Source organism: Amaranthus tricolor, chromosome 5 (assembly GCF_026212465.1).
Source record: "Amaranthus tricolor cultivar Red isolate AtriRed21 chromosome 5, ASM2621246v1, whole genome shotgun sequence".
Taxonomy (NCBI): Eukaryota; Viridiplantae; Streptophyta; class Magnoliopsida; order Caryophyllales; family Amaranthaceae; genus Amaranthus; species Amaranthus tricolor.
Genome location: NC_080051.1, coordinates 18,116,603 through 18,136,302, shown reverse-complemented (window position 1 = coordinate 18,136,302; position 19,700 = coordinate 18,116,603). Strand labels below are relative to the sequence as shown.

At 32.2% G+C, this 19,700-nt stretch overlaps 3 protein-coding genes across 3 annotated transcripts; all 3 read left to right on the top strand.

Annotated features, from left to right (window-relative positions):
* Positions 1-1,842: 1,842 nt before the first annotated feature.
* On the top strand, positions 1,843-6,677 carry LOC130813859 (protein ALP1-like). The gene is made up of 3 exons (XM_057679759.1): positions 1,843-1,974; positions 2,124-2,292; positions 5,150-6,677. The coding sequence occupies exons 2-3, from the start codon at positions 2,169-2,171 to the stop codon at positions 6,196-6,198; spliced, it is 1,173 nt and encodes a 390-aa protein (XP_057535742.1). The 5' UTR covers positions 1,843-1,974; positions 2,124-2,168; the 3' UTR covers positions 6,199-6,677.
* A 3,510-nt stretch (positions 6,678-10,187) lies between these two features.
* Positions 10,188-11,398, top strand: LOC130813512 (uncharacterized). Its single transcript, XM_057679350.1, has 2 exons — positions 10,188-10,378; positions 10,768-11,398. Exons 1-2 carry the CDS (start codon positions 10,188-10,190, stop codon positions 11,396-11,398), a joined length of 822 nt encoding a protein of 273 aa, XP_057535333.1.
* Positions 11,399-12,700: 1,302 nt separating this feature from the next.
* Positions 12,701-14,266, top strand: LOC130813510 (uncharacterized). Its single transcript, XM_057679349.1, has 2 exons — positions 12,701-12,841; positions 12,893-14,266. Exons 1-2 carry the CDS (start codon positions 12,701-12,703, stop codon positions 14,264-14,266), a joined length of 1,515 nt encoding a protein of 504 aa, XP_057535332.1.
* Positions 14,267-19,700: the final 5,434 nt, after the last annotated feature.

Below are 19,700 nucleotides of genomic sequence, written 5' to 3'. Positions count from 1 at the left end.
CCTTGATAGTTGAGAATATTCATGTTTGGTTAAAAGTTAAAATTATTATAGGAAAATGAGTAAGATGTTAGATTATTCTGAGTGATTTTTTCAAGAGTCTATTAGGGTATTTGACAAACGACTGATAGTTAGTAGCTGTTTACAATACTAATTTGACCAACATATTTTATAAACTGGTTTGATTAGCTAATTTTGAACCCACTGTTATGATCAGCTTATTTAAAAACAACTTATTCTAACAATAACCTGTTTCAACTTTCAACCATATTATTTCCCATACATTAAGCATTAGATGATTTGACCACTCAATCTTATATTTGTATCGAAATAAGTTAAAATTGTCCAATAAATTATTTTGCCAATCACCTCTATACCTCACTCAAATGATTTTTTTGAAGAAAATTCATGTAAGCGTAAAATTTAAGATCCATTTTATATACAAAGTAGCTCTTATTTTAGAATACATTAAACAGTATCTTTTAAAATAACAATCAATTAGTATAAAACTCCTTGCTTAATCATAGCCTCATAGGTAATCCAAGTAATGTAAGTATAAAGTCATATGAACTTGTCGGTTTTATTTTGTTTATTTTATAATTAAAAAAAAAAAACCATAAAAAAAATTTCATCTCTTCACTTCTTATATTTGAATATGATTCTTATTTTTTTTAAAGAAGATTAAACTGACATTTAAGAAAGAAACAAAAATAAAATATTTTAGCGCTTGTTTTATATAAGAACATCTTATAATGAGACATGTCCATAATTAGCTTATTTTTTTAATTAATCACTTTAAAATTGTAAGTGATATAACACACTAAATGTATATGGTCCCTAATAAAAATGGTCTAACTATGAGACGTCTTAATTAAGAATTTGTCAATATTTTATAATTCATCAACAATTCACCCCTTATATCATTTGGAATATGTATTCTTTTCACTCAGATAAAATTTTAAATTCTCACTTAACATTTCCTTTCACAACCCTCAATCTATCTTGTAATAAAATAAAAGTTCCAATTCACCAAATCCCATTTTTTACTATTAATTTGCATCCCAGAAAATTAAAATCAGATTTCCCATCTTATATATAGAAAACCATATACGTCTTCTAAAATAAAAACCATAGAGAAAAAAAGTTCTATCTCTCAACTTCTCCCTCCCTATAATAAATAATAATATAATACATAAAATTTAGAGAGAGAAAGTCATTGTATAAATCATACTCCCTCCTATTCAGCTCAGGTGTCCCATTTACTTTTGAGATACTGTTCATCTATCACTCTTAAATTGCATTTTATTATTAATTTATAAGTTAAAACATAGTCATGTGGGATCTTATTTGATTTGTTTTGATGTAAAGATTATTAATATCAACTTTTTATAATTTTTAATTATACATAACTCGATATATTAAGAATTGAATAAGTGCATTGGATATAGTGCATAAAGTAAATGGGACATTTAAGATGAATAGGAGGGAGTACTATATACTCCACTTAATTATATACTTCCTCCCTGCCATATTAATTGTAATATTGGCAAAAATAATACTATTTATTCATTATTCTTAATTTGTGATTAATTTTTTAATCTATAAGTTAAAATATAGTCAAGTTAAATCTTGTTTGACTCGTGTCATTGCAAAGATTATTAATATCAAATTTTTATAATTTTTTATTATTCATAACTAGAGATATTAAAGATTAATAATATATTAAATTAGTAAAAAAGCAAACATTGCAGGTAAATTAAAACCATGTTCAATAAGCAAAGGTTTGTTTTATAAAGCCTATTTTCTCTTTATTATTTATCTTTATTATTTATCTTGCTACATTGTCCTAAGAAAACCCATTAGTGTATATTTGTTTTAGAGTTATTAATCCCTCCTTTTATGATTATTTTGCATTCAATTTCTTTTACTTGTACACAGGAACAAACCCATCTCAACCCTTTTACGGTTTTGTGCATGGTTCGTTCTAAGAAATCCATCATTTTTATTCAAATTTATTGGTTTATGATCTTGTTTTAGTTGTCTCTTCTATGTTTTTGCAAAGTTTATGTCTTTTATTAGTTGAACAAATGCTTGTTACTTAATCTGTTTTCTTGTATGTTTTTCAGCAATCCATTTTTGCTTGTTTTTGAGTTTGGATTTCAATTGACCCGATGGGGCCCGTAAAAGGGTCAAAGAAGAAAAGAAAGGTTGATTTTGCAGAGAATGAAGAAGACTCTGGAGATTGGTGGGTAGACTTTGCTAAGGGAATTAATATGTTCTCCAAAGGAATTAATGGTATCTTCTTAGTCCATAAAATTTGTTCAAATGCCTGGGTTTTTTTCATGGCATGTAGTTATGTATGTTGTTTGGCATGTGGGTGTTTATGAATTGAAGTTTTTGATTATTTTTGGGAATAATTTGCATCTGGGTTTTAGTTTTTGATAGTAAAATTCATGTACATGAGTTGAATTTCATGTAAAGTTTGACTACTTTTTTCCTTCTTGTCAATGAGTGGTGTTTGTTGTTTTGGATTGTATGTATTTGGACATTTCTTAAGATTGATTTCTGGCATTATCATTTATGTAGCTAAAGCAATCTATTCTTATCTTTTAGTCTGTTTTTCTATGTTTGTTTGAGTTTGAGGATGATAATTTATTGTATATATTGGCTTTTTGCTGCTTAAACATCTAGGAAAGTAGTGTCTTTTCGGTACTCGTAGGAGGTCAATTTGATCCCTTTCATCCCCACTTTCCTCTTATCCTAGGGAGTTTTAGCAGCTAGATATATCAGCAATGATGTGTTAAAGATTGGCCATTTGATGGATATCGGATTATAATGAACTATAGATTATATTGACTCCATAAATTTCCTTGCTATTAATCGATTTGAGTTATTCGGGTGTTCACACATTGCTTGATTTGAAATAATTTTTATGTTACAACACGGGTGTGGCTGCGTTAATTTCATTCCCCTTGCCCTAGAATAGCAATCTTTTCGGAGGCTTTGGAAAAAAAATGTTATGGGTGATGTCGAGAAGTAGGTGCAGTTTTGGATGGAAAATGCACGGAAGTGAAATAGTTTGCTTGTGTATATCAGTTACTAGTGTTATTTTCAGATCTGCAATCTGCAAGGTGTTATGCATTGAAGATAGTTCGTTGTTGGTAGGTTAGTTCTTGGTGATCAATAGTTGGTGCAAATTGCTGGTGTGAATAGTTTGGTGATCTGATGACAACTCACAAGCTATTGACAATTTAGTTTAGAAGAGAGAAGCTTACTAGATTTTCATTTACATCCTCAGTGGTGATGGTTGATTGTTCACTTTACGGTATGAAATAAGCAGATCTATACATCAAAGTCCTTACTATCAATCTCTCTCTCTGTGTGGATATACTTTGAACAGATCTCCAATGGACCGTAACCTCCACCACTATTGTTTTCTCGATTGGTTATAGTCAGATGGAAATAATCTAAAAAATGCTTGTTGTGTACTTGTGTTCTAAGTAGATTCCAGATTTGGTGTTAAGTTGTCTATCTAGCTGATGCTCCTTGAGGGATTGCCTTCGGAATTGTATAGTTTGCCATTGGTTTTTTTCTAAGATCTCTAACTACTCTGAACAACAGTCTACTTTGTTGAAATATGGATTTTCATTGGCATGATTGCTTTCTAGCTACAACTGATCCTGTGCTGCTAATTCTAGTACTTTCTCCGTTCCTTTTTGTTTGTCCACTTTAAATTTGTCCACTTTAAGATAGAGAAATTTAAATTAGATTTTTGAAGTATAAATTGAAAATAAAATGTATTCATGTGAGATCTTGTTAGATTTGTTTTGAAATAAATCTTTTTAATATATAATTTTTATAGTTTTTTATGATGCGTACTTAGAAATATTAAGGCTTAAAATTTGCTAAAAAATGCATGTAAAAGGTAAAGTGGACAAACAAAAAGGAACGAAGGGAGTATTTTTTACTGAAGTTTTGGATATAGATCGTATTGATCAGAAGTTAGCATGGTAGCTGACAGTTTGGCTGTCTGGTCCACATTCGTGTGAATTTTATGCCTTTAATAAAAGGATTTTAGTTGCAGAATATTGGCATGACAATGGGTTGGTTATGGGCAAATTTAATCTGAGGCAGTGAAGAGTCTGATCTGATTTTTGTCCTATATTTACTATCCGAATCTAAAAGCATTCTGTGATGTGTTTCTGTCTTTTGCTACCGTGCAAGGTTTCTTTTATTACCAGGATAGGAGAGGTCTACAATTTGTTCAAGGAATACAATTACGTTGATATATTTTCATTTAGTTAAAGTTATTGTTGCTTCAAGGGCCTCGAAGATTGCTTTCAAAATAAAAGGCTGTCAATATGCTACAACTTTCAAGAACGGTTACTTTGGTTCGTCTGATTATCTCTATATAAGTACGCGTGTTTTCTGCGTGTCTCTTCCTGTAGAAGTCCTCTTGCTTTTTGTTGAGTGTAATATGTGGTGTTCCCTGCTACATATTTGTAAAGACCAACAAGTTTGATCTGATTATTCATCCTAAGATTTGTATACTCTCATTTGGGAATTCTGAGCTTCTGATCACATTGGCAAGAATTGAGTTGATCATATATCAAGTGATTGCCCTATACAAGAAATTATGCAAAACTTATGGCTAAATGTTGAATTATGGAACTTGCATAGAATGCATGAATTTTTCTGTGCATAGCTACTGATGTGATAGAAACCCGTATAGATCAACAGCGCTCAACGATAGGGACCTTTGTCTTGGGACTTGGGAGGTAATGTGAGAACTTGTTTGGGTTACTATAGTCATCGGTGCAACAAATTGTCTGATATTTGTTCTGACTGTTTTTGTGAAGATGCAAGATACAAATTGTGGGCTTAAAAAGAGTATACAAAAGTATGCAACTTAACATGTATTAGTGAGACAGTCACAGGGACTATGGACTAGATTTTATGTGCAACTGCGTTGTCAAATATGAAGTTAGACAGACTCTACAATTCCGAAACTTGTGCTGTATTGTTTAGTTGATTGTTGTGCTGTGTGACATACATTGATGAAGCACCTTTATAACTCGGCCTTTGATGTATTTTTGACTGCTTGGATTGTTTGTTAATTCAATTTCTGATTATGATCACCACTCCGCTGCAGGTATTGTTTCTCCGTCTAAGGGATTGATTAAGTTTGAGTTAGTTTTCGGAATTTCAAGGAAGACATTTAACTATATATGCACACTTGTAAGAGATGATATGTCTGCTAAACCGGGCCATTTTTCTTTTTCAAATGGCAAACCTTTGTCTTTATACGACCAAGTAGCAGTCGCTCTCAGAAGACTTAGCTCAGGAGGTTCTTTAGCGAATGTCGGAGATTTTTTAGGTTTGCACCACTCAACAGTCTCCCAAGTTACTTGGCGTTTTGTGGAGTCTATGGAGAAGAAAGGACTTCACCACCTTCAGTGGCCTGCCTCGGATGAAAAAATCACGGAAATAAAGTCAAAATTCGAGAACATCCAAGGATTCCCGAATTGTTGTGGGGCAATCGATACCACCCATATCAAAATGTGTTTGCCTTTGGCCGATCCTGCTAATAAAGTGTGGCTTGATCGAGAGAATAACCACAGCATGCTCTTGCAGGCAGTTGTAGATCCCGATATGAGGTTTCGAGACATAGTCACCGGGTGGCCTGGAAAAATGAGCGACTCATTAGTGCTTACAACCTCAAATTTCTTCAAACTATGCGAGAAAGGAAAACGACTAAACGGAAAATCTGTCATTCTTTCCGATGGCTCTGAAATACGGGAGTACATACTTGGAGACTTGGGATTTCCGTCATTGCCATGGCTAATCACACCATACCGAGACAAAGTTCTTTCAGACACTCAAATGGACTTCAACAAGCGTCATTTCGCAACCCGTATGGTGGCAAGGCGAGCATTAGCTAGGTTAAAGGAGACGTGGAAGATTATTAACGGGGAGATGTGGAGACCCGATAAGCATAAGTTACCGAGGATCATACTAGTTTGCTGCCTACTTCACAACATTGCTATAGACATGCACGATGAGGTGCAAGACGAGATCTCATTGTCGCACTGCCATGATGAGAATTATCGACAACAAATGTGTGAATCTGCCGACACGACTGCTTCGGACATGAGGGACAAATTGTGTCACTACTTGTCTAGAAGTTTACCAAATTCATGACTTTTTGATTTGTTTTCTGAAGGATTGTTTTAGGTTTTCAACATTGTATTTCAGAGTTCAGATTGTATATAAGGTTTTCAAATGTTAGATTGTTGTATACTGATACTGATACAGGGCCATTGTGCAGTCTGACAGGGAAATTCCCAGCTGAGATTATTTCAGTAATGACTAATTTCCATTCCTTTTCTCATACTTTTGCTGTTCAGATTTGACAGGTAAGTTCTGTTTTTATGTGTTTTTTTGCTTCTAATGAGGCATAATTTTAGTACAGTAAGTATTTCTAAAACCAGTCAGACCACCGACAAATTTAAGATTTAAACCTCTAATATCTTTAAGACGTGATATTGTATGAAACTGATTCATCGAAAAATGTACTCGGATTAAATGATTCATGTAACACATACAATGAGAATATGAGCACCTTGTTTAAGGTTCGTCTCACAGATAAAACGTTTTTTATAAGAGTAGCTCAATTGTGATAGCTTTTAATTCATTCATTAGAGATGTTAAATGAGTTTATAGCTTATATGTTAAATATAGGTCTAAGTGGATCCATATTGTGAGATCTCGTACACAACGATCATAATTTTGTTAATTTTGAATTATATTTGGTTAAAGTTGTTATGTACTTGCTAGTTTTTATCTCTGATTTAAATGTTATATGACTCTTTAATAATGAATTAGTTTTTATTCAAAAAAAAAAAGTGGATCCATATAGATACAAAATTGGTTAAAAATGAGTCTGGATTGATTATAGGCTGGGTCATGGCCTCATAGGTCAAGCTTAGTTCGTGTTTCGGGTAGATTTAAAGTGAGTCTGGGTACAAAAATTTTTAAACTTAGACCCCAATTTATTGGTCTAAAAAAATTTGAAAAATTGAAATAGATAAGTGATTTCATCAGAAAAAAACATGTAATAAGATACTTTTAAACTTATTTCTATTTATAAGCGTGTAATTTCCAAGCCATAGGGTAGGAATACACTCGCAGTTAGTAATTGTGAACTGGTGTTTAAATAAAAAAAAAGGCTAAGGATTAGTTCGCAGTTACTAATTGCGAACAAAGCGTTTGACTTTTTTTGACCAACATGCCTGTTCGCAGTTAGTAAATGCGAACTAAGTCGAGGCTAAATACAGCACCAGGTCTTTCTGGTGAATAAAAAATATACACCAACTCATTTAATAATAAGTTAATTTTTAAAATATTTTGTTTAGATTTTAATCTTAAGGAAATTAATTATTCATGTACTTAATCTAAAACTAAGCTATTAAGAAATTAGTTAAATAAAATAAAATTTTATTTTCTAAAAATTTGGGTAAATGGGCTAGGATCTATAATAAACCCAATGTGTCCTTTTTAAGACATTTTTAGTATTTATTTATGATGGAACTATTTATTTTATCATTTATAATAAATAGACATTTAAGAAATTGATTATTAAGAAATTAATAAAGCTAATTGAAAATTAATCTATAAATAAATAATAAAGACCCATTTTTAAGTTTTGATTTAGTCTAATAATAAATGATTATTTATATGTAAATTGTTATAAATTTATTTCTATTATATGTTATTGTAATGTTGCATTTATATGAAAACAGTAACATGATAATAAAAAGGCTTGATAGTAAGGAAATGCTGAATCATGCTTCCGACATGTTAAAAACGTGGGATGTGTTTTTTGGCACGTAAAATACGGCGAACAAAGTAAGGTTATTTAACCTGACCTGTGGCTCGAACAACATTACACTGGAGGAGTGACGACTCCCACTAAGTTAGGGGTTTTGGTTTACCTCAAGCTAACATGCCCTTACATATATCAAACAAAGATCCTATGTGTTGCATTCATTAAATAAGTAATCGGATTCCACGCCCTAACACTCAAGCAGAAGTGTTAGTAAATTACGCCCTAGTTTTCAAGCAGAAGGACCAGAAGTTATATATATATAATTTAACAGAAAAAAAAATGAATCATTTATATTGCATAAATCCTTTTACATATTACGTATTGAAATGCACATATTTGTATACTAGTATTATGTTGGCAAGTTTTTATACTCGGCTTATTAGTTGACCGATTCCCATCGATTGTTCCCTTATAATGGGAGCAGATGCTGCAGGTGACTTTACATGAGGTTATTAAGAAGCTATTGTATTGTCTATGTGATACTAGGATATATTATGTATGTAGTTTATATAATGGGTATGTAATAACGATAATTATGTATTAATGCAAGATGTAATATGTAAAATTATATTTAATGATTTAAGTTTTATTTGTTTTTTTTTTAAAAAAACTGTTTTGTTTTATTTCTTTTTCGCAATAATCACGGCTCGATAGACTTCCGCTTTAACATTACTTACTATTATATTATATTAAACCTAAATTTAGAAAAGAACAGTGCGTTACACTTGGTATCCCCAAATTTTCAAAACTTAAACCCTAACTAAAGTCGAGACAGTCTTCTCTCTAAATCCTCCATTAAACTAACTTCAAGCCTTAAATTCTTACTTTTCTCTTCCAATTTAGCATTTTAAATTTAGTCTGTGACATCCTAAGTTGCACAAAGGTAATTTTTATTTTTTATTTTTTTTTTAATTTTTTTTTTTTGATTTTGTTAGTGTTTTTATTATTATTATTTTTTTTTAAAAAAAAATTTAGGGTTTCAATGAAGTTTTTATATATTTATGCAAACGTAGGTCACAAAATCTCAAATCACTACTCTTCTAGGTCATCCACCACTGATTAAGGTAATAATTAATTGTTTTAATTACTTTATGGAGTTGGTTTTTGAAGTATGCTTGTTGATGGTGATAACTGTATTGGAATAATTGTTTTAATTACTTTGAGTTGGTTTTATAAACATAGTTTATATGTTATTGTTATATAATATAGCTAATGTAATTGATATATGTTAATCAAAGATTGTTTAAGTTATATGTTAGTGATATACTAGAAACATAGTTTATGTTATTGTTATATAATATAGCTATTGTAGTTGATATATGTTATTGTTTAAATTATATAAGAAAAGATTGTTTATATACGATTGTTCATATAAGATTGTTAATCAAAGATTGTACTTCACAAAGATTGTTTGTAGCTAATGTAGTTGATATCTTTATGAACAAATTTTAGTTATTTAAATTATATATGAAAAGATTCTTTATATAAGATTGTTAAACAAAGATGGTGATAACGTAATTAATATAATTGTATTGGAATGAAGTTGATGATGATGTTGATTTTGTTTGTATTCATGTAGAAATGACATCATTTCGTGTCACTATAATATGTTTTCAGAATTGTTCTATTCGAGAAAGTAGTGGCAAAGTTCATTATGTTAGGGGTAGACGTAGGTTGTTTGCATGCAACTCGAACATGGATTTGAATGAGTTTAAACGTTTTATATGTTCTAAGATTGGATTGGACTACCCTAGAAGTACCGTAAGTATAAGCTTTAAATGTGACATGAGTGAACGATTGATAGCCTTTCCAGTTGAGGATGATGAGGCTATAGATGCTATGTGGGAGCATTCAAAGTCTACCCAAATACCCTCTTTGGAGTTATACGTAGAAGAAATACCCTTAGGGAATGTAGTTGCTTCTAATCCTTCTCTTCGACTATGCCTTTATCAACTCAAGAAACTCAAAATCCCTTTGTTCCTTCCCCATTTTGTACTTCTTCCCAACCCCTTTCCAATCAAGTTTTAAGTGATGCATTGGTTAACTTAGGAGAAAGTGATGAGATGGGACCTTGGGATGACGGTAATGAGAGTAATGAGCTCGTTGACAATCCTTCTGAGGATGATCTGGATGTCGATGAGGATGCCCTAGCAAATGACATGACCTTAGGCAACATTCGTACAATTGTTGCTCCTACACCCTATGCCGTATGTCCACCTCTAGATGAGATGTGGAGGACAACTCCTGGAGGACTTGGGCTTGTGATACTACTTACACCGAAGGAGGGGAGTTGGAGAAGGGTATGATGTTCGATAGTAAGGAAGCTTTGTTGGAAGCTATAAGAGTGTATTATATTCCTAGAAATGTGGAGTATAGAACAGAGACTTCAATCCAAATCGTCATTACCTTGAAGTGTAAGCGGGGTTGTTCATGGAGACTCTGGGCTATGCTCGACTCATATTCAATCTTTATGGCGTATTATTACGTACAATGGTAAGCATGGGTCTTGAGTTTTGGGTAGTGACACTGTCTCGACTGGACACATTCACTTGACATCTTTTGTCATTAATAATGTCATTAGAAACTGTGTTGCTAAAGACCCATCAATTAAGGTCTCTGTCGTACGGTAGATGGTTAAAGATCGTTTTGGTATAGAAGTGAATTATAAGCGAGCGTGGTGTGCTAAGCAACAAGCCTTGTTGTCGATATATGGAACTTGGGAAGGTTCTTACTCTCTGCTTCCACGCTTTTTAATAGTTTTGCAACATTCTAACCCGGGCCTAGTAGTTAAGTGGTTTAGTAAGAAAGACAATGACGCGGGTGTATATGTGTGACCTAATATTAGAACCTTCCAACGTATCTTTTGGCCTTTTAAATTGCAGTGAGGGCTTCAATCATGGTAAACCTCTTATCGCTATTGACGGCACACACTTGTATGGTAAGTATCCTCATACCTTATTGATTGGTATTGCCCAAGATGGTGATAAGGGAATCTTTCCATTAGCGTTTGCCTTGGTTGAGAAGGAGTGTATAGGTGCATGGTCGTGGTTCATAGCTTGTATTCGTAAGCATGTCACACAGAGGATGGGTTTATGGGTTAATTCTGATAGACACGCGGATATTTTAGCAACCATGGAAGAGCCGGAGTGGCAACCACCTTATGCCCATCATAGGTTATGCTTACGTCACTTGCTTAGCAACTTTAATCATGCTATGGGTAATGTTCAACCGAAGAAGTTGTTTGGTAGAATTTTTGAGCAAAGACAACAAGCTAAGTTAATGAATGGCTTGAAGACAATTGGGATCGCAAAACGAGAGGCAATTTTCTGGATTGATGAAGTAGGTGACATGTCTAAGTGGTCGTTGTGTCATGATGGGGGTTATAGGTATGGCATTACTAACACGAACTTAGTTGAAGTTTTCAACTTTGTGATTATGTGTGTACGTTTCTTGCCTTTAACTACACTAGTTGAATTCACCTTCTATAAGGTAAATGATTATCTCGTTTCTTAGCTCCTCATTCTCTTTATCGAGCTTAACAATGATGTGTTTTTTTCCATTCGATGCCCTCTGGATCAACGCACCTAAAGTAGGTGCATCCCAACCCTTCATCTTGGAAAATTAGACAAGCAACATATTGACGATCAGGATTAAAATCGCTCCAATCACGACCGTATTCGAGTTCATGACCACAATGACATAGCTCTTCCATTAATTGAGGTTTTGAGATGTACTAATGAAATTATAACACCCCGGCCCCTCGGACCGCCGGCGACTACTCATGCAGACTGTAGACTGGCCCCACAGATCAACACAAGTCTTTCAGCGCACTTTGGCCTCACTCGTGCGCGCCTGGGAAAACTTCCAGGAGGTCACCCATCCTAAGATTGCTCCCCACCAAGCACGCTTAACTGTGGAGTTCTTAGCAAATGGGCTCCCATGAAAAGAAGATGCACCTTGTTGATATGAGTAGTCTATCAATCCCTTTTCAAGCTAATTCCGGAGTATCACACTAAATAATAACTCTAGTTAAAATCATTAAGTAAATTCAATAATAGCATTAACACAATCAACTTGAGTGACAAAGTCCCTTACCTTTAAATGCTTATTTGATTGAAATTTGGAAGGAATGAAATAAGTTACAAGGTTCTAGTATATATAGAGGCTTAGTTAACGACTAGTTTGACCACAAGCCACAAGAAAAAACTCAAAAAAGTCAACAGGGTTGTTCGCACTTACTAACTGCGAACAAAGAGAAAAGGTAAAAAAAAGTCAAGAGATATGTTCGCAGTTAGTAACTGCGAATAAGATTTTGACCAAGTTTGACCAGGGATCCCCTTTGTTTGCAGTTACTAATTGCGAACAGACCTCTTGACTTTTTTTGACCTTTTCTCTTTGTTCGCAGTTAGTAAGTGCGAACTAATCCGAAGCTAGCTTTAGGGAGTCAGACACTTACTTTTGGAAATAAGCTTAAAAGTATCTTATTACATGCTTTTTTTTTTTGATGAAATCACTTACCTATTTCAAATTTTCAGAAAATTATACCATGAATCCAAAACTAGCATGGGTTGGGATGGGTCTAATTTAGTCATGGATCCATTGATCAACCATATATATATAGGGAAGGGATCCAATAAGAAGGGTGATCAAAATAAGAAGGATAAGAAGCATTCTACACCCTTGATTTGAATAAGATAAAAAAAATCTAAGGTCACAATCGAGCCAAAAACACTTAATTAAAAGTCACTATCTTACAAAGAAAAGATACTATGTCATAAATCTAAAGCTCAAACAATAATTAAAAAAAAAAAACAGATGGACGAAGTTCAAGATCAAGAAGATGAAGTCATTAATCCTGATATTGAGGTATTTATTTCTTACTTTGAAAACCTCAATATAGATTCTGAATTTGACATTTATCAGGAGTACACAAGTGAAAATTATGGAAACATAGATGTCAGTTTAACTTTAGAGGATACCATTAGCCAAAGTCAATGAATCTCACAGGAGGAAATAGTAGCACAACCAAACCTAACAACAAACTTCAACACAACAATCATAGGTCACAAGAGGGAATTGTCAACACAGACTAGAAAGTTAATTGTACAACAATTAAGTTGTTTGGCTAAAGAACTAGATAGACGTTTGCCATGGGGTACAATCAAAACAATTGCATTGCAACATAACACATCTAGGTGGACAGTAGCAAGGCTTTGGGAATCAGCCAAAACAACAATGCAAAATGGCATTGTAGTTGATGTTAATAGTAGAAAAAAGGGAAGAGTTGGTAGGAAACCAAGAGTCTTTGACATGACTCTGCTTAATGTTGTTCCAATTGAAAAGAAGACCACAATTAGAGCAATGGAAAGGGGCATTGGGCATTCACAAGTATATAGAATAATGAAGTCTGGTAATATTAGAGCACATACAAATTCAATTAAACCAAAACTTTCTCATGACCACAAAATAAGAAGACTCAACTTTATTCTATCCCAAATAATACCACCTACTATAGACAACCCACCAAAGCTCAGTTTGATGTATAATGTTGTACACATCGATGAAAAATGGTTCTACATGAGTAGGGAAACACAAAGGTACTATTTATTCCCTTGGGAAGAGGAAGAACCATACATGTGTGTGAACAATAAAAATTTCATAGGTAAAGTAATGTTTATAGCAGCTATTGCAAGACCTCAAATTAGTACTAATGGAGAAGTGTTGTGGGATGAGAAAATAGGAATTTTTCCATTCACAGAGACTTATTATGCAGTAAGAAGGTCAGAAAACAGACTAGTAGGTACACCACAGCTAAGAGTAATACCAAAAGTTACACGAGATGTCATTCGAGATAAACTAATCAATGAAGTTCTATTAGTAATCAGATTGAAATGGCCAGCAAATGGAGTCAAAGATATTTGGATTCAACAAGATAATGCCAAGCCACATATTTTAACAAATGATCAAGCATTCAATGAAGAAGCAAACAAAGATAGATTTAACATAAGACTAGTTTGTCAACCAGCATTCAGTCCAGATATGAACATCTTAGATTTGGGTTTGTTTAGTGCACTACAATCAATTCAATTCAAGTCATTCCCAAAAGACCTCAAAGATTTGATCAAAGCGGTCAATGATGCATATGACACTTTTGAACCAAAACTTTTGAACTACACGTGGATACAATATCAACTATGCATAGAGGTGTTGAAAGCTAAAGGTAGTAATAATTACAAGAATCTACACATTAGAAAACAAAGATTGGACAGGTTGGATATGTTGCCAAGACAATTAGAATTTCCTCCAGAACTTATAGATGTAGCACTTCAATTTTTATCTCATGGTATAATTAATCTCAATGATCTTCCACAAGAAGATTGAAATTAATTATCAATATGTAGAAATGGGTTAACACCCTTATATTTTTGGATTACAAGAGTTGTCTAACTTTAGTTAAGTAGACATTTTGTAAATCATTACAATATTATGTAGACATGGATCAACATTTTGTAAAGGAGAGAACATTTAAGACAACATTTTGTAACTATCAACTTATGCACACCTCTCCATTTAGTCATTGAGGTGGTTATTACACACAAAAATCTAATTAAGTTAAACATCATTCATCAATCCAAGTTTCATTTGTGTACGTTTATTTAACTCTCATAATTAAGGTTTAAATCATTTGAAATTGTACAAATGTAAGTATTTCTGCCTCATCTTAGTGCTTGAAACGGCATTGAGACAAAACACATTAACCATTGTCAAATCAATAACTTTATTAAGTTTCAGCCTCATACCAAGAAATTGGTGTAGCAATGAAACAACATCAAATAGCAAGTTATAAATATGTTAATATCTTATGCTCATGTCAAGCAATCTAAGGTGGCAATGAAACACATTACAATACACACATTTCATCAGACAAATAACAATCATCATTGAGAAAGCAAATTGTCGTATTGCGTAGCCAACAAGACAACATTTTTCATCAGCATAAACATCATCATAAATAATTAAGTAAAAGTTAGAATGCTCATGTGTGAAGACCACGGATTGTCGTATTGCGTGATCGCTTTGGTTTAGGTTCCACCTTCTCAAATAAATGCATAATCCTCCTCATCTAGTAAACCGTAGTACCAAGGTGGGGGTTCTTGTTCTGGATTATCAAGAGAAGTTAATTCCCCACAATTCAGATAATAATGATCATACCACGAACCAAAGATATTGTCATATTTGATACATTCTCTTTGGACATCAGTTTATGAGTCGGGCGATTTTTCCTTTGTGTCCATCTCTAAAGGCAACCAAGCAACGTAATCTTTTGTAGCAACAAAAACAGAACAGAGGAAGTAATATACCAAAATCAGAACTACATAGAACCAAAATCAGTACTAAAAACAGAACCATTTACATGAGTGTAAGATAATCAAAATCAGATCAAAACAGAAACATTTACATGAGTGTAGCATAACATAAAACTACAACAAAACATATCAATATCAATAAACAAACTTAACAGCATGCAAGCCTCAAAAGGATAGTAAAAAGCAGATCAAAATTAATAAACAAAATCAAAAACAGATTAATATTAATAAACAAAATCAAAATCAGATCCAAATAGAACCATTTACATGAGTATGACATAACATAAAACTACAACAACAGATCAAAATCAATAAACAAAATAAACAACATGCAAGCCTCATACGATAGTAAAAATCAGAATATAATGAAAATCAAAACAACATGCAAGATTATCATAAATGGAAAACAGGTCAGAAAATAATCAAAATAAGATCATGATAATCTGATTAATGGCAGATCAAAAGGATAAGCAAAATAAGAACAAAATCAAAATCAAAATTAAATCAAAACAACATAACATAAAACTACAACAGAGCAGATCAAAATCAAAAAATAATCAACATCAAAACAACATACAAGATTATCATAAATGGAAAACAGATCAAAGGAAGTAGTAAAATCAGATCATGATTATCGAATTAAAACCAAATCAAAGAGATAACCAAAATCAAAATCAAAATCAGATCAAAACAACATAACATAAAACTACAATAGAATAGATACGAATTGGAACATAATCAAAATCAAAACAACATGCAATCTCACCATTTATATGAGGGAGTTGGGAATGTGGATTTAAATGGGAGAATGTGTGAATTGGGATGGAGGATTTAATGGGAGATTAAGTGGATTTTTAATAGGAGAGATAAATATGAAGAGAATATTAATTTTAATTGAGAATAGATAAAGATTAAATAATGGCAGGTATAAAAGTTAATGAGGTATAAAGTAGGATAAAAATAGGGGTAGATCGAACTTTAAATGATTGTTTTATTACTAAAAATAGAAATGTAACAAGTAATATGAAATTGTCAAAAATAGAAAATATAGCAAGTATTATGGAACGAAGGAAGTAGTATTCTTTTTTGTATACATAGTGACTAACAAAAAATTCTTCTTATTTGATCCTCTATATATATATATATATATATATATATATATATATATATATATATATATATATATATATAAAACAAAGTGTGCTGATGTGTAGGTACCAAGTCTTGGGGACAGATAAAGCGATTTTTGTTATTTTTCTTTTCTGAATGTTATTTTAATTGTGGCAAAGTAACTTGTATAGTATTTTATACAGTACGTGCATTCTAGACAAACACCCAATATAATTGGGAGTATTTTGTATTAATTAAAAGGTAAAATTATTATAAAAAATAGATACAAATTGAGATTATTTTAAACAATATTTTCTTAAATTAACAGCCACAGTCCATAAGAACAAATTTTTCTACTTAAACATTACATTGATGAAAGAAAAAGTTCTAAACCGCTTGCCTAATCCATATTTTTCCAACATAAACATATAATTTTACTTTTCTAGTCAATGTATCTATTGAAAATCATCAACTTTAAATTTGAAACCTCTAACAAATGTGTAAAAACCTTTTAAAAACTTGTGTATTCCATACCACATACTTCCTCGACATTTTAATAATTAATACCTTTAATTATGTAGTATAAAATTTTAAATTAAATCTAAAAATTATATTTTAAAATAAATCTAATAAAATCTCATGTAAGTATCTAATTTCTTTTAGGAAAGTAGAAAACTATATAAATTATTTTAGGAAAGTAGAAATCTCAATACAAACAGTATTCAAAATTCAAATATTTCACGTCATTAATTTCTTCATGGTATCAGAGTCGTAAATTTGGTCGGATGGAACAACCAAAACGAGTGTCTCATCATTTATCAAGCAAACCTTACCTCAAAATGGCAACCAAAATTTGGTGGTCATCACCGACTCCGTCGTTGCAACCTGGGCGGTTCAACACCAACCACGGAGTCTCCGAAACCAAATTTATCTCTCTAACCTACAATCAAATCACCGGAATATGGAACCTCAACTAGTTATTCAAAGCACGGACAAACAAAATCAGATCTCACCAAGAAGGTCAGGGCTGTAAACGGTTATGAGGGCTTTTGATTTTTATGGTTCAAGAATAAAAATATGGATTTTAACATGCATTGATGAGTGGTACGAAAGAAGTATGCAAAAATAAGTTTGAATAGAAGAGTGGCATCAAGAATCGGTGATGGATTTAGTAGATTAAAATGGTTAGGGTATTCAAGTTGAATAGAATGTTATGGAAATGAATATATATTTGAGTTGAGCAAACAAGTATAAAATGTTATTATGAATTTAATATAATTTTACAATAGGTGTTTAACTTTGGATCGGTAATGAGTTTGAATTGAAACCTTAAAAGTAGGTTGATAAGATAAGTGCCTTTTTGTTGGGTTAATATTTAATAATGTGTGGTGTTTATGATAATTAACCTTTCCTGATTAGGACTTCTAAGATGATCTTGTTAGTTTAAGAATTATGAGATGATTTGTTAGCTGATCTTATTTAGTTGAGAATTATGTAATTAAAGGTAGTAAGTTAGGATATGAGTTGATGTGGTTAGTGGGAATTCAGAGTTGTTTGAGTTTACGAGTTGGCTTTATACAATGAGGTTGATTGTCGATTAATATTAGGAAGTAAACTGCGAAGTTAGACATATGGTTAGAATTATGTTAAATTGTCGAAATGATTACATATTATATGTTAAGTTACTAAGTTAAACAAAGGTTATGCCCACATTATTCATAACTATCATTTTGTTTAGGAGTATCAAGAACTAAGAAAAGGTGGATGCTTGAGATAGAGGGGAATTGGTGATTTACCTAAATAAGATATAGGAATTAGTTGTATTAACGTTTGAACATAAAGTTGTTGTTTCATAAAAATCAAAGTTAAGCAAAGATTATTAGCTAGTTAAGTCTAATCTATTGTAGTTTTTAAGCACATATATGTTTACATTGAAGATTGTCATCTCATTGAGAAATCGTATTGATTGATTTTGTCGGCTTGCTGTCATTGAATAGGTTGGATTTCTTACTCAAATCTTTAGTAGTTTCGAAAAAAGGATTACAAAGGTGTGTGTTTCATTTAGCTGAGATTGGTTGGAATACAAGGAGATGTTCTTTCTAATATAGAAAGTTATTTTTTGAACAGTGAAATCATATAATAGCTACAGAAAAGATATAGATGGTTTAATGTTTTGAAACGGTTGGGATTACCTCTGTGGTGTCCCAAGGAATTGGAACCCCGTCGGGATTATCTCGACACTACATAATAGTTGGGGGGTACGTTGATCAGTACCTCAGACTTAGATCTTCTGCTACGGTTTGACCATTTGTGGGTTGTGCACACTAGGGATCTTTGTCTAATAGTTATCCGGAGGGCCTAGCTAGTCCGATGGAAAAGAAAGTTCGTTCCATTCCATAGATTTATAATTTAAAGACTTTGAAAGGAAAAGTTTTAGTAAAGAAAACAGAAAAGAAAGTTCTATCCATAAATTGATGATTTCTAATCTTAAAAGAAAATGATTTGTTAGATATAATTAATATATCCTATTGGAGGTGTAGTTAGATCATAGTATGGAATTTAGCACGGCTTGTTTGACTGCAGGTAAATGAAGGTTAGAATCAGGGCAGAGAGCAACATCACTCATTTTGTGTAAATATAGTTATAATGTTTCCTTTTTGCCATAGTTTTATATAGTAAAATAAAGCTATATAAATGTGTACTCAGTATAAGCTGATTATGTGGTTTTGTTCTTTGAACCTATCCTGGTGGGGGACAGATTTCGAGAAGATTGAGATTGACGGAGTCAACGGCAGCTGAAAACGTAAAGATTAGTAATCAATTAAAGTAATCTCAACCATTCATATAAAAGAATGTAACTAAAGGAAATCTTTTATTTAAAATTATTTTAGCACTTATTCTGGATTTTTGGAGAAAAGATTCTACTTATGAGGTGATGTGATTTTAAAATGTTTGGCGCCTGTGCCACTGGTTGATTGTTTATATTGAAATGTTGGTTTTGAACTTGCAGGGTGATTTTAAGTCAAAAGGAAAAATTTTAGTTTATCCGATTTACAAACGGACTCTATCGGATTTTCTGTAGAAATTTATATTTCTTTTAAATCGTTTCAAATGATTTTTATAATGTAATTTCTTTACATCTTTCAAAGGTTGTAAACTCTGATATTAAAATTCTTGATAGATATCTAGTGAATAATATAATCAGTTGAGTAATTGATTATATTATCAACGTAATTGCCCGATACAAAGACAGTTACTTCAGAAGCATTCGAGCAGACTTTATGCAAATTAAATATTGGTGACCAGAAGACCTAACTTGAAGGGGAGTGTAGAAAAGT

What these genes read in the sequence shown, in the direction of transcription:
- LOC130813510 (XM_057679349.1), top strand. Translation starts at nt 12,701, where the DNA reads ATGGACGAAGTTCAAGATCAAGAAGATGAAGTCATTAATCCTGATATT. An exon ending in AAAATTATGGAAACATAGAT is followed by an intron (nt 12,842 to 12,892) that starts GTCAGTTTAACT and finishes TGAATCTCACAG; the next exon opens with GAGGAAATAGTAGCACAACC.
- LOC130813512 (XM_057679350.1), top strand. Translation starts at nt 10,188, where the DNA reads ATGATGTTCGATAGTAAGGAAGCTTTGTTGGAAGCTATAAGAGTGTAT. An exon ending in GCGTATTATTACGTACAATG is followed by an intron (nt 10,379 to 10,767) that starts GTAAGCATGGGT and finishes TTTAAATTGCAG; the next exon opens with TGAGGGCTTCAATCATGGTA.
- LOC130813859 (XM_057679759.1), top strand. Translation starts at nt 2,169, where the DNA reads ATGGGGCCCGTAAAAGGGTCAAAGAAGAAAAGAAAGGTTGATTTTGCA. An exon ending in GTTCTCCAAAGGAATTAATG is followed by an intron (nt 2,293 to 5,149) that starts GTATCTTCTTAG and finishes ACTCCGCTGCAG; the next exon opens with GTATTGTTTCTCCGTCTAAG.